The sequence below is a fragment of the Myotis brandtii genome, unplaced genomic scaffold (genome assembly GCF_000412655.1).
Source record: "Myotis brandtii unplaced genomic scaffold, ASM41265v1 scaffold1425, whole genome shotgun sequence".
Taxonomy (NCBI): Eukaryota; Metazoa; Chordata; class Mammalia; order Chiroptera; family Vespertilionidae; genus Myotis; species Myotis brandtii.
The window spans coordinates 8,469-22,740 of record NW_005355091.1 but is presented as its reverse complement, the minus strand read 5'-3'; the positions used below and the strand labels follow the sequence as shown (position 1 = coordinate 22,740).

Genomic DNA, 14,272 nt, shown 5'->3' with positions numbered 1-14,272 from the left:
TTTTTTTAATCTCAAAAGACAACAGAGTTGACAACCAAGGAAGTACAGTTCTGCTTCAAACCTTACGTAACAGGGAAAATCCCACTAATTTACATTATTGAGTGAGCACCAAATGTAGCAAATTATGTCCATCTGTTACCCCATTTTGATATAAATACCAGGATATAAACATAAATTAGGGACCTCTCCTCATCACAAAGGTCCATGCAATGATTCTAAATCCCAGCTCCCACAATTCAGAAAATGCACATGGACAATGAACATTATTCTGTTGGGTTAATAGCCAAATGGTTGCTACCAAGAAGCCTTTGTAATGTGTGTCATGTGGTAAGAAGTCATAGAGAAAAGGTAATTTGGGCAGATGTGTATCTGTCAGGAAAAGAGCATTCCTAAGAAACCATAATGAAACAAAACAAATTGAAACAAAGAGACCCCTGACACCAGATGGTCACGGATCTTCCCTTGGTAACGATGGGCCCTGGGTCAGGGCAGATGGAGAGTTTGGGGACGACTCCTGGGAAGGAATCTGATCTGATAGACCTGGCAGCCTATCTCCCCCTCACAACCTTATGAATGAGCCAAGGATGCCATTTAATGAGCACCTACTGTGAGTGAGTCTCGTGCTGGGGTCTGTCACTCATGTCCTCTCACCTCATGCACCAGGGATGGCTGACACCACCACCGACTTCACTGAGGCCCAGAGAGATTAATCACGTGCCCGAGGTCACCCAACTGCAAGAGGCAGGGCTGGGACAGAAACCCAGGATTGTGGGTTCCCTGTGCTCTCCTCATGCTACCCGCCGCTCCAGGGGAGGACCAGCTTCGTGCTCTGGGCTCCTCCTCTGTAGGGGCCTGTCTATGTATCATCTGGAGCTCAGGTCCCTTTCTCATTACCCGCCCCCAGCACAACAGGGACAGGGAGGGGCAGGGTGTGGTGTGGACTCTGAGTCTCTCCGGGATCGATCCCCACCTTGCAGGCCCTGATGCCCAATGGGGAAGGTCGGGCTGGGCTGGGGCTCTGCCTTCCTGAGCTCTGTGAGGCAACTCTGTCACCTCATCTCCCAGCAGCCTGCGAGCAGGATGGGACCAGGGATGAGCAGACAGGAACCTGGCACTCAGAGGAGAGAAGGGTCCGCCCAGCCCCACAGCAGGAGCAGCAGAGCCAGGAGCTGAACCAGGGTTGATCCCCGCTGTTCCCTCCTCTGAGCTGAGCCTGAGCTGAGGGGTAGGATTGGGTGCCCAGACCCTTGTCCTGCCTGTCCCTCCCTGTACAGTGTCACCGTCACTGGGTCAGAGGGGACAGGCCCCATAACATCACGTCATTGGGGCTTCCCTGTGAGGCCTCTCTCCCAGGAGGTCAGGGCCAGAACTGGCAGAAAATCTGAACTCTGGACCAAGACTCTTCCCTTTAAACTTGGAGATACTGAGGCTCAGACAGGGGAAGGGTGTGTCTATGTCAGTGAATCCAGAGGTGCCTGAACTCCCACATGACTCAGCTCTTGTCCTAATGAAGGCACCCACCACCTCCCCAAAGAGCCCCTCACACACCTTGGGTGGGAGAGACCGATCCTCTGAGCCTCCTGGATTCAGAATGGGGCAGGAGGGGTGGGGGCTGCCTTCTCCCACATGAGCCCAGCTCCTCCAGAACCTGTGCCTCCACACTTCCCTCTGCCATGACCACGCCACCCATCACTGCCTCAGACCCTGGGACTCCCAGCCCCCCACGGACACAAGTCCATCCTTGAGGATCTGGGTCACTCGATCCCCTGACAGACTCTCAGGACTTGCTGGGGGGGCTGTGCTCCCTATGAGCAGAGCTCCCCAGGACTCACCAGCTGGGGAGGTGGGCATTGTGGGTGGGGGACTGGGGCCTCCAGAGGGTCCTGGAAATGAGCACAGGAAGAGGGTGAGAGGCTTGGGCTGACCCTGGACCCCATGTCACACAGACACCCTGTTACATCTGTACTGTGGCCCCTGAGGCCCTCCCACTGCTCCAGTATCCAGGTGAGGGGGATGGAGTGGACGGGGTGGGAGGTCCTCTAAGAAAAGATCTCCTCAGGGAGACAATCCTGAGAGCCCCTCATCAAAGTTTCAGCCCATAATCCTTTTGGGGACAGGACCCTTAACTGACATCTCAGCAGACAGGGTCAGGGGCCCCTCACCTGAGACCAGGAGCTCCAGGGGCTCACTGGGGAGTGACAGCAGGAAGGGGGAGGTGCTGTGTGAGCTGTAGCACCTGTAGGTGCCCCCATGGGCTGTAGTCACAGGACTCATGGAGAACTCTGCCTGGAACTGCTGCGCTCCATCCTCTGATCTCAGACGCAGAGGGGGATCCACTGCCCCCACATTGGAGAGCAGGAATGTATCCCTCGGGCTCTGTGACTGACACAGCAGGGTCACATTCTCCCCTGAGGCCACCCTGGGGCCTGGCTGCACCGAGAGGGAGGGTCTGTCAGGCAGGTATCCTAGAGAGAGGGAGGGAGGGTGAGGGCTGCCTGCCCACCTTGTTCTGATCTGAGAGTCACCAGACTTTACTCTAAGGACCCTCCTCTCTGTCTGTCTCTGTTTCTTTGAGTCTCCCCTCTCCCCTCCCACCCCCTGCCTCTCCCTGTGTCTCTCCCTCCCTGGGGCCCTGCACTTTCATTCTGGCCTCACCACCTGAGACCCCAGCAGGACCTGTGCAGAGTCTGGTCCCTGACTGAACCTACTGGCTCCTCACCTGCCACCAAGATATCCAGGGGGTCACTGGGGGCCGACCACTCAGAGGAGAGGTTGTATCCACCGTAGCATCTGTACCGGCCCCCATGGGACCTGCTCACAGTGTCCAGGGGGAAGTGGGCCTGAGAAAGCCCAGCCTGGGGCTGCAGGACAAGGCTCTGGGGGAGGTCCTGTGCCCCCTCCTTGTGCAGAGCGAATCTGTCATAGCTGACATCAGAGCGACACTGGAGGGTCAGATTCTGTCCAGAGGCCATGATGGGGCCCTGCTGGCTCAGGAGGGAGGGCTTCCCAGACTCACCTGGGGAGACCAGACATGAATTACAGGGGCTGCTCTTCCCATATACCCCATTCTCTTGGCCTGGTCCCCAGGTCTCACTGTCAATCCCCATGTCTCTGGCCCAGATGCCCCTGTACCCACCTCACCATCTCCCATGGGGCTCCACACACAGCAAAGATGCCAATTATGGATCCAGTGCCTCAATCCTTTGATGAGACAATAATGGGACTTACCTGGAACCAGGAGCTCCAGGGCATCACTGGGGAGTGACCACACGTAGGGTCTGTTTCTGTAACATCCATAGCATCTGAACGTCCACCTATGTGTGGGGGTCACGGGGCCCACAGGGAACAGGGCCTGGGATTGCCCACTGGGCTGTCGCTGTGAGTCCAGGGTCCAGGAGAGCCTGTGATCTCCTTCCTTAGTCAGATTGAACGTGTCAAACCCCTGCCCTGAGCCACACTGGAGGGTCACCTTCCCTCCTGAGGTCACGACAGGGCTGGGCAGGGCTGAGAGGCTGGGTTTGCTGTAGGATCCTAGGAGAGGAGGAGGCAGCGTGTTAAATAGGCTCACACCTCCTTCATGTCCCCCAGGGCTGGGCTGTGAGAGGGAGACACCGTGAGATCAGACCCCCTTCCTGAGGGCACAACCTGAGGCTGGGACCCCTGAGTGTCCTCTCACCTGTCACCCCCAGCTCCAGGGGGTCACTGTGTTCTGACCAGCCAGTGGGGCTGAGGTAGTTACAGGTATATCTCTCTGCATAGTTTCCTGTAATGAGAAACTTGGCCCTGTCTCCAGGCTCCAGGGACTCCTGTCTGTCCAAGTACCGACGACTGCCATCTGCATACAGCCGGTACTCCCGAGCCTCCGGGGTCCCCCAACACCAGATGGTCACAGGGCTCCCCCAGGGGATCACAGGGCCTGGCTCAGCCCAGATGGTGGGTTTGGGGAGGGTCCCTAAAAGGAAACCAGAGGCTGCTTTACAAAGACCTTCCCACCCTCATCCCCAGCTCAGCCCAAGACCCTCTCATTTTATCACCTCATCCCAGCACCTCTGTGCTCCCTCCTGAGCCTCAGGGATGAAGTAAGAGGAAGGGTATGGAGTCTGGGGAGGACTCACCTGCCTGCACATGGGTCCTCTGATCCAGACTCAGCCCTGGAAGAGAGTCCCTGTGAGAGATTTGCACCCGGAGGTCTCAGCTGATTCCCTTCCCATTAGGGCCCCGTCTACTTGAGCTGCTTCAGTCTGAGGTTTCCCATGAACAAGGGGGTGTAAACATTATGTCTCTCCTCCAGCTCTCCCTCCTGCCTTCTCTCCCCATGTCCACAACTGACCGAGGCAGAGAAGGGCAGAGAGGATGGACGTCATGGCGTCTGCTCTGAGGGCTCCTGCTCTGCAGATGGAGGAGTCCTGGGCCTGAAGGACAGAGATGCACAGGATGTGGTGGGTCAGAAGCGGCTACTGCCTTCTGGGTTTTCACAGCTGGGGACCCACAGACAATAGAGGGCCCCGCCCTGGGCCTGGCTCTGCATCTCCCCAGGATGAGGGCTGAGGGGGAGGCAGCTTCTCAGGTCTCACCTGATCCTTAGGGTTTCAGGTGTCTTCTTGTCTGGCTCCTGCTCAGAGAAGGTGGGACCCAGGTTCTGGTCCTGATCTGCCCCTGAGAGTCTGGCTCTGAACAGCCTAATGGGTCCCCGGACCACGGCTCTTGAGGGACCTCATTTATAAACGACCCTGCGGAGAAGTTTCCCAGTGGCCTCAGCATTTCCAAGCCTTTTCCTGGTTCTAGGGTCCTGGTAGGTTCCCATCCCTGCCAACCCTTCATGTTTTAGGCCTTTTTAATTTGCATTATTCAGTGTAAGTATTGGTACCACCCTGTGGTTTGATGCACATTTATTTCTTCAATGACTTATAAAGCTCAGCACCTTTTATTTTTAAAAAAAATTTTGTTACTTCTCACATAAGGATATTATTTCCAATGATTTTTAGAGAAGATGGAAGGGAGAGAGGGAAAAAGAGACAGAAAGACAGAGAGAGAGAGAGAGAGAGAGAGAGAGAGAGAGAGAGAGAGAGAGAAACATCAATGTCAGAGAGACACCAATTGGTTGCATCCCACATGAGGGTTGGGAGGAAACCTGCAAACAAGGTACATGCCCTTGACCCGGAAGCAAACCTGTGACCCTTCGGTGGTCAGGCTGATGCTCTAACCAGTGAGAAACACCAGCCAAGGCCAGCTCATCACCGTTACATAATGTCACTGCAGGTTTGCATGTCAGTATCAGTTGCTTGATACAGGTGTTTGCTTGCTTTCTATTGCTCTCTGCTGCCAAATTAAAAATCTGTAATATTTTTTAGGTGATCTGAATGCCAGTCCGTGGTCTCATTTTGTCATCGCAATTATCCTCTTCCCTGTCTCACTGGGGTCTATGAGGAACAGAAGTTATTCATGTTAGTGATTCCATGGTGTCCATTTCCCCCTAAGTTCGTGTTTTTGTGTGCCCTTGAAGAAAAAAATCTCTCACGCAAGTTAATAAGATAGTTTAGTAAAAGAAATAATAATGGATTTATTTTTCATGTTTGATCTGTCGCCCATCTGGCATTGTTTATTGCAAATGCTGTGAGGCAGGTAAGATGTTCACTGTGTCCTGGAGACTCACCCACTGGCCCAGCGCCATGTGATGTGACCATGACCACCCCACCCCACTGAACAATCCAGGTGACTCCACACAAGGGGTCTGACCTGGAGTCTTCTTTCTTCTCATTTGGATGAGGCATCTTCGCTTTTCAATTTCTCAGACCTTCACCATCTCCATCTGCATTGAATGGCTGGTTTCATTTCCTCCATATCTCAGTCAGGAAAAATTCGTCACCATTTTGTGGGGCAGGTGTTGGTATTGCTGAGAAGTCAAGGGAGGAAGTGCCCTTCTCAAGTGTCTTTCAACCATTCAGGATGTGGTAGTGCCACATTGATATTTAATGTGTGTCTGTATGTGTTGCTCCCTTGGAACTGGACTCCCATGAATGCTGTTGTTCTCTGAGTCGTGAAGAGTCTCCACAGTTTGAAGAAGAGAGTGTCACCCGGAATCAAAGGTGCTCTGAAGGGGCAGAATGATTCAGATGAATCATCCCCAGGACATGGAGAGATCCCACTGCTCATAGAGACAGAAACTCAGGTGGAACCTGTGTGAGACATAGGACCTGCGCTCCAGGGCCAAGAGGAGGCATTGAGCTTCCTGTGGGAGCAGATGCATCTTGCACAACCCCCAGGCTCCTCCCTCCGCCACCCCTGGGCTCACTGTCCTGAGGGCCCCTTGGTGTCCCCAGTCAACAAGGCAGGGAGGGAGGTCACCTTCACACCCCTCAAGGCAGCCGTCACGTCCACCTCCTTCCTGAGCGAGCTCCACAACACCCTCACTCCCTTCTCCAGTTTACCCTCCTCATCTGCCCTTGCCACTCCCTTTCAGAAGCTGTTTATGCTTAAACCCTTCCATGGTCCTCACTGTCTTCAGGGTGAATCCACACTCTTCCTTCTGAACTCAAGGTTGTTCATGATCATCCAGGTGTGACCCTCCCACCTCAGCTCTCACCTCTGCTTCCCTCAGCCAAAGGGTATAGCTGCCCATGAACACACACACACTCACATACACACATGCATATTCATACACACACTCACACATACGCTCACACACACACTCAAGGGCACACATGGTTTTTCATCTCATAGGTTTGATGTGTAATAGTTACAGTATCATTTTATCTAAAACATTCACTTCTGCTTTGATTCACACATTGATTATTGCAAAGTCTGTTGCTTTATTTCTAAAATGTAGGGAATACATTTTGGAAATAAGTATATGTTGTTTCAGTCTAGGAGGTAGGGAGTCGAGGTGGCTCTGTTCAGATGGGCTCAGGTGGCACCGTGAGGAGGCACAATGTGGTCCTAACCCAGGTTGAGTGTGTCAGGGAGGGGAGGAGGTTCACTGGGATGAGTTTGGTTGGAGGAGGCATTGGCCTCACTGAGACTAGAGTGTAGCTCAGGCTGATCGCCAGCAGCATAGACTGTAAGGTAGAGATCCCTGGCTGTTGCTGGAGTCAGAGAAGACCTATGGACAGGCTTTTGTGCAGGGGATGTTTAGTGACAGGTACTTTGGAGCCATGAGAATGAAACATTTGAGGCCACAGTGAGGGTCTGGAGGAGGCCAGAAGGCGGCTGATGTGGTCACCACAAGGAGTTGTCCTGGGTCTTCTTCTGAGCTTGGGTCACAGAAAGGAAAACCGGGAGCCAGAACAGTGGGATTGGTTTGGTGTGTGAGGGGGAGAGAGGGGAGAATGGAGGGTTCCTCCTCTCTCCACTTTGGGTGCCTGCAGGAGCCAATGGGGCTGTGCCAAGGTTGCTGACCCCAAGAGGAGCAGGAGCCCTGGGGGATGTTATAACACTGTCAATCACCCACAGAGGCAACCAGCACTGCCCTCAAGGCCTGGGTGTGTGCTGCTGCTTCTCCCTATAACTTCCTCTCTCTGACTTCCCTGTCTCTGTGAGCAGAGCTCCTGCTCTCCATCCCTCTCCATCAAACCTTCAGAGTCCTCTCTGCCTCCTCACCGCCTCTTGTCCCCCAGACAGTACCTCTTTGTCTTATGCTGTTTATTCCATCTCTATGCTTTGGGTAGAAGAGCACTTTGGAGGCCAATCCCAGGTTGTAATCTAAGACCTGGGGACACGTTTATTGAACTTCTATTTTGAGCCAGTCTCTTCTCCTCTACCTCTTCGCCTGTTGGGCAACATTGTGAGCCCTCACCTCTGAGGTTGTTATGAGGATCAGCAGTGTCTGAGACATGAAGGGCCCCAATCTGGTGTCATTTTCTTTCTTTTTTAAAATTTTTTTATTGATTTCAGAGAGAAAGGGAGAGAGGAAGATAGAAACATCAAGGATGAGAGAGAATCATTGATCGGGTGCCTCCTGCAATCCACACACTGGGGATGGGCCTCCTGCAATCCACACATTGGGGATGGAGCCCACAACCCAGGCATGTGCCCTTGACCAGGAATCGAAGCATGACCTCTTGGCTCATAGGTCATCTCTCAACCACTGAGCCACGCTGGCTGGAAAATCTGGTGTCATTTTCTGACCTGATTAAGGCATGTCTATGAGAAAGGTGTGGTGGGAAGGGCTGTTTGGAAGTCACATGTGTGTCCCCCAAGCCTACAAGGCGAATCAGAAGCTGTAGTGCACCCTTGGTTGAATGGCAGATGAGCGCAGACAAAAGGATGCAGGGATGGTGGGTCTCATTATGGATCCTAGACTCAGCCCCAGTCAGGAGTGAAGGTGGAAATTTCATCAGTGGGTTGGTCCCTAAGCACTAAGGCACTTAGGGCACCTCTGACCTGGAGGGAGTCCTGCTCCCATAAAGTTCCACAGACACAAGTGGGGCAACCTCCAAGGTATAAGGGAGCTGAAGGGAACCACGCGTGTTTCACTCGCATTTATTTTTATTAAAGCAACAGTCACATAACATACAATTGAGTCTTTTAAAATATGAAAATCACAAGAATATAGTAAATACACAATGTCTCAATGACAACGTCTATCTAGTTTCAAGAAGTTTGTAAACTCCCCACACACAAAAAACAACAACACCAAGCAGTCCGTCTCCCATCTGCCCTGCTGGTCAGCCCTGACAAACCAATCTAACTTCTATTTCTATGGGTTTCCTTCTCCTGGACATGTCACAAAAATGGAATCACACAAAACCTGATCTTTTGTGTCCGCTTTCTATCACTGAGCTGAATTATTTTGACATTTGCTCACAATGTACCAGGTACCTGTCCTTTGTTCTTTATGGTTTAAAAAATCACAGGGTTGTGAAGACACCTCATTGTGTTGGGATGGATGTGGCCCAGCATGAAGGGGTGCATAGATGTGAATCCAAACCAGCCATGTGGGCAGACCCTCATGTCACAGGGTGAGAACAGAAGGGCAGTGGAGGAGAATGAGTGAGGACAGGGAGGAAGGGACAGCACCCCATGTGGGTGGAGGGGGTGTCCACTACAGAGACATGGCCCATGTTCTCCTGCACCCAAACCTCACCTACCACGTCTTCTCCCCTGGACATTCTCAGCAGACAGTTCCCCCAACTGTAGGCCACATTCTCTTTCAGCACCTCCTGGGGTCATCAGATGGGCTCCAAGGCTCCCCCACTCTGAACGGTGCATTGTTCCCCTGTGTTCACATCTGGCTGCATCCAGGGCCCTTTTGTTGTCGTTTTGAGCCTGAAATAGCAGCACCACGAGCACCACCAGGACCAATCCAGCCACGCCCATCCGGATGAGATTCTCCACTGTGTAGTCTTGGGGTTTGGAGGCTGGAAAATGTGGATTCAAAAGTCGCAAAGGTCAAGGCAGACCCTAATCTCCAGGATTTTGATGTTCAACCTGGACTCCAACCTCCCCTTGATGTCCGCATCCCTATGATGTCTGAACTCAGCACCTATTCTGAGTCACCTTGATAAGAGTTAGCTGTGCCCAAGAACTGAGGATGAGTCAAGAAATGGTCTCAATTTAGAAATAACAAAGAGCTAAGTGTTCTGTGTTCAGCCTGAGACTCAAAACCCCATGAGCTTATTCCCCTACAGCTGAATGAACCCCATTCTCAACAGCTGGGGACCCAGGGACCATGGAGGAGTGGTTGGTGTCAGGGGCTCCTGAATCTCAGGAGCATGAACGTGTGAAAGTCTGGTCTGGGTCTCCTTCACCCCACCCCGCCCAGGCCCCTCCTCTCTGGGCTCTGCTATTTTCATTGTCACCTGAAGTTATTCATCTATTGATTCTTTTATTAACTCGTTTATTATATAATAATGAATATGTACAATGGTAGATATATATTCCAGATGAAAAATATGGGTATGTGGATGCTAATCATGTGATTTTTTTTAATCTCAAAAGACAATAGAGTTCACAACCAAGGAAACACAGTTCTGCTTCAAACTTTACGTAACAGAGAAAATCCCACTAATTTGCAATATTGAGTGAGCACCAATTGTAGGAAATTATGTCCATCTGTTACCCCATTTTGATATAAATACCAAGATATAAACATAAATTACGGACCTCTCCTCATCACAAAGATCCATGCAATGATTCTAAATCCCAGCTCCCACAATTCAGAAAATGCACATGGACAATGAACATTATTCTGTTGGGTTTTAAGCCAAATGGTTGCTACCAAGAAGCCTTTGTAATGTGTGTCATGTGGTAAGAAGTCATAGAGAAAAGGTAATTTGGGCAGATGTGTATCTGTCAGAAAAAGAGCATTCCCAAGAAACCATAATGAAACGAAACAATAGAAGCAAAGAGACCCCTGACACCAGGTGGTCACAGGGCTCACCTTGGTGATGATGAGCCCTGGGTCAGCCCAGATGGAGAGTTTGGGGACGAATCTTGGGAAGAAATCAGACCGGATAGACCTGGCAGCCTATCTCCCCCGCATAATGTCATGAATGAGCCAAGGACGCCATTTAATGAGCACCTACTGTGTGTGAGTCTCCTGCTGGGGTCTGTCACTCATGTCCTCTCACCTCATGCACCAGGGATGGCTGACCCCACCACCCACTTCACTGAGACTAGAGAGATTAACCACATGCCCCAGGTCACCCAGCCTGCAAGGGGCGGGGCTGGGACTAGAACCCAGGACTGTGGGTTCCATGTGCTGGCCTCACACTGCCCCCCAATGGGTGACTAGCTTCGTGCTCTGGGCTCCTCCTCTGCAGGGGCCTGTACATGTATCATCTGGAGCTGAGGTTCCTTCCTCATTACCCGCCCCCAGCACAGCAGGGACAGGGAGGGTCAGGGTGTGGTGTGGACTCTGAGTATCTACGGGTCCATCTCAACCTGGCAGGCCCTGATGCTACCTTGGGAAGGTCAGGCTGGACTGGAGCTCTGCCTTCCTGAGCTCTGTGAGGCCCTTATGTCACCTCATCTCCCAGCAGCCTGTGAGCAGGATGGGACCAGGGATGAGCAGACAGGAACCCGACACTCAGAGGAGAGAAGGGACCGCCCAGCCCCACAGCAGGAGCAGCAGAGCCAGAAGCTGAACCAGGGCTGATCCACCCTGTTTCGTCCTCTGAGCTGAGCCTGAGCTGAGGGGTAGGACTGGGTGCCCGGACCCTTGCCCTGCCTGTCCCTCCCTGTACAGTGTCACCGTCACTGAGACAAAGGGGACAGGCCCCATAACATCACGTCTGGGGCTTCCCTGTGAGGCCCCTCTCCCAAAGGTCAGGGCCAGAACTGACAGGAAATCTAAGCTCTCAACAAGGATTCTCTCCTTTCACACTTGGAGACACTGAGGCCCAAACAGGGGAAGGGATGTCCAAGTCAGCAAATCCAGAGGGGCCTGAACCCCTTATAGCTCAGCCCTTGTCCCCAAGGAGGCCCCCACCACCTCCCATAGAGCCCCTCACTTACCCATCTCCGTGCCTGACACTGTAGGTGGGCGAGACCGATCAACAGAGCCTCCTGAAATGAGGATGGGGCAGGAGGGGTGGGGGCTGTCATCTCCCCACATGAGCTCAGCTCCCACTCCCCCAGCATGTGCCCCCACATCCCTCTCTACCATGACAACCCCACCCATCACTGCCTCTGACCCTGGGACTCCCAGCCCCCTTGGGACACAAGCTGGTCCTTGAGGATCTGGGTCACTCGATCTCCTGACAGACTCTCAGGACTTGCTGGTTGGGATGTGCTCCCTCTGAGCAAAGCTCCCCGGGACTCACCAGCTGTGGAGGTGGGCCCTGTTGGTGAGGGGCTGGGGCCTCCAGAGGGTCCTGGAAATGAGGACAGAAGAGGGTGAGAGGCTTTGGCTGAGCCTGCACCTGATTTCACACAGACACCCTCTTTCATCTGTGCTGTAGCCGCTAAGGCCCTCCCACTGCTTCAGTATCCAGGTGAGGGGAAGGGAGTGGACGGGGTGGGAGGCCTCTAAGGAAAAGACCTCCTTGGGTCGACCATCCCTGCAGCCCCTCATTCCCTTACAGCCCATGATTTTATGGGGACAAGACCCTTAGCTGACATCTCAGCACACAGGGTCAGGGGCCCTCACCTGAGAACAGGAGCTCCAGGGGCTCACTGGGGAGTGACAGCAGGAAGGGGGAAGTGCTGTTTGAGCTGTAGCACCTGTAGGTGCCCCCGTGCGCTGAGGTCACAGGACTCAAGAAGAACTCCGCCTGGAACACTTGAGCCTACCTTGTTCTGACCTGAGACTCACCAGACTTTACTCTAAGGACGCTCCTCTCTGTCTGTCTCTGTTTCTCTTAGTCTCCCCCTCTCCCCTCCCACCCCCTGTCTCTCTCTGTCTCTCTCCCTCCCTGGGGCCTGCACTGTCATTCTGGCCTCACCACCTGAGACCCCCAGCAGGGCCTGTGCAGAGTCTGGGTCCCTGACTGAACCCACTGGCTCCTCATCTACAACCAGGATGTCCAGGGGGTCACTGGGGGCTGACCACTCAGAGAAGAGGTTGTATCCACCGTAGCATCTGTACCGGCCCCCGTGGGAGCTGCTCACAGTGTCCAGGGGGGAGTGGACCTGAGAGAGCCCAGCCTGGGGCTGCAGGACAAGGCTCTGGGGGAGATCCCGTCCCCCCTCCTTGTGCAGAGCGAATCTGTCATAGCCGACATCAGAGCGACACTGGAGGGTCAGGCTCTGTCCAGAGGCCACAATGGGGCCCTGCTGGCTCAGGAGGGAGGGCTTCCCAGACTCACCTGGTGAGACCAGACATGAATTACAGGGGCTGCTCCTTCCATAAACCCCTTCACGTGATCTGGCCCACAGGTCTCACTGTCTCTCTCCTTTTCTCTGGCCCAGGTGCCCCTATACCCACCTCACCATCTCCCATGGGGCTCCCCTCACAGCAAAGATGCCAATTATGTATCCAGTGCCTCAATCCTTTGATGAGACAACAATGGGACTTACCTGGAACCAGGAGCTCCACGTGATCACTGGGGAGTGACCACACATAGGGTCTGTTCCTGTAGCAGCCATAGCATCTGAACCTCCATCCTTGTGTGGGGGTCACGGGGCCCACAGGGAACAGGGCCTGGAACTGCCCACTTATCTGCGGCTGTGAGACAAGGGCCCAGGAGAGCCTGTGATCCCCTTCCTTAGTCAGAATGAACCTGTCAAATCCCTGCCCTGAGCCACACTGGAGGGTCACGTTCCCTCCTGAGGTCACGACAGGGCTGGGCAGGGCTGAGAGGCTGGGTTTGCTGTAGCATCCTAGGAGAGAAGGAGGCAGCGTGTTAAATGGGCTCCCACCTCCCTCATGTCCCCCAGGGCTGGGCTGTGATAGGGAGACACCCTGAGAGCAGACCCCCTTCCTGAGTGCAGAGCCTGAGGCTCAGACCTCTGAGTATCCTCTCACCTGTCACCACCAGCTCCAGGGGGTCACTGGGCTCTGACCAGCCACTGGGACTGAGATAGTAACAGCGATATCTCCCTGCATCAAGCATTGTCATGTGTGTGATAGAGAACTTGGCTCTGTCCCCGGAATCCAGTGGTTTCTGTTGGTCCAAGGATGCTGTGCTTCCCACTTGATACAGATGATATACCTCAGCCCTTGGGGTCCCCTGACACCAGATGGTCACAGGGCTCTCCGAGGGGATCACAGGGCCTGGCTCGGCCCAGATGGTGGGTTTGGGGAGGGTCCCTAAAAGGAAACCAGAGGCTACTTTACAAAGACTTTCCCACCCTCATCCCCAGCTCAGCCCAAGACCCTGTCATTTTATCACCTCATCCCAGCACCTCTGTGCTCCCTCCTGAGCCCCAGGAGTGAAGTAAGAGGAGGGACATGGAGCCTGGGGAGGACTCACCTGCCTGCACACGGGTCCTCTGGTCCAGACTCAGCCCTGGAAGAGAGTCTCTGTGAGACATTTGCACCCAGACGTCTCAGCTGGTTCCCTTCCCATCAGGGCCTCGTCCACTTGAACTGCTTGAACCTGACGTTCCCCATGAACAAGGGGGTGTAAACACTCTGTCCCTTCTCCTGCTCCCCCTCCTGCCTTCCCTCCCCATGTCCACAACTGACCGAGGCAGAGAAGAGCAGAGAGGATGGACGTCATGGCGTCTGCTCTGAGGGCTCCTGCTCTGCAGATGGAGGAGTCCTGGGCCTGAAGGACAGAGACGCACAGGATGTGGTGGGTCCGGAGCTGCTTCCGCCTTCTGAGTTTTCACAGCTGTGGACCCACAGCCAAGGGAGGACCCCGCCCTGGGCCTGGCTCTGCATCTCCCC

At 53.7% G+C, this 14,272-nt stretch overlaps 2 protein-coding genes across 2 annotated transcripts in view; both read right to left on the bottom strand.

Annotated features, from left to right (window-relative positions):
• Positions 1-1,689: 1,689 nt before the first annotated feature.
• On the bottom strand, positions 1,690-4,364 carry LOC102248199 (leukocyte immunoglobulin-like receptor subfamily A member 6). Its single transcript, XM_014535336.1, has 7 exons — positions 4,331-4,364; positions 4,116-4,151; positions 3,677-3,952; positions 3,229-3,531; positions 2,720-3,016; positions 2,163-2,465; positions 1,690-1,883 (listed from the first exon to the last, which is right to left on the bottom strand). Exons 1-7 carry the CDS (start codon positions 4,362-4,364, stop codon positions 1,690-1,692), a joined length of 1,443 nt encoding a protein of 480 aa, XP_014390822.1.
• A 2,851-nt stretch (positions 4,365-7,215) lies between these two features.
• Positions 7,216-14,272, bottom strand: part of LOC102247900 (leukocyte immunoglobulin-like receptor subfamily A member 6) — a gene marked incomplete at its 5' end in the record, with an annotated part of 15,517 nt that continues 8,460 nt past the window's right edge. Inside the window, 6 exons of the mRNA XM_014535335.1 lie at positions 7,216-7,250; positions 9,225-9,356; positions 11,763-11,813; positions 12,089-12,212; positions 12,439-12,746; positions 12,958-13,260. Of these exons, the coding sequence (XP_014390821.1) occupies positions 7,216-7,250; positions 9,225-9,356; positions 11,763-11,813; positions 12,089-12,212; positions 12,439-12,746; positions 12,958-13,260 (953 nt within the window). The remainder of the gene's footprint in view (positions 7,251-9,224; positions 9,357-11,762; positions 11,814-12,088; positions 12,213-12,438; positions 12,747-12,957; positions 13,261-14,272) is intronic.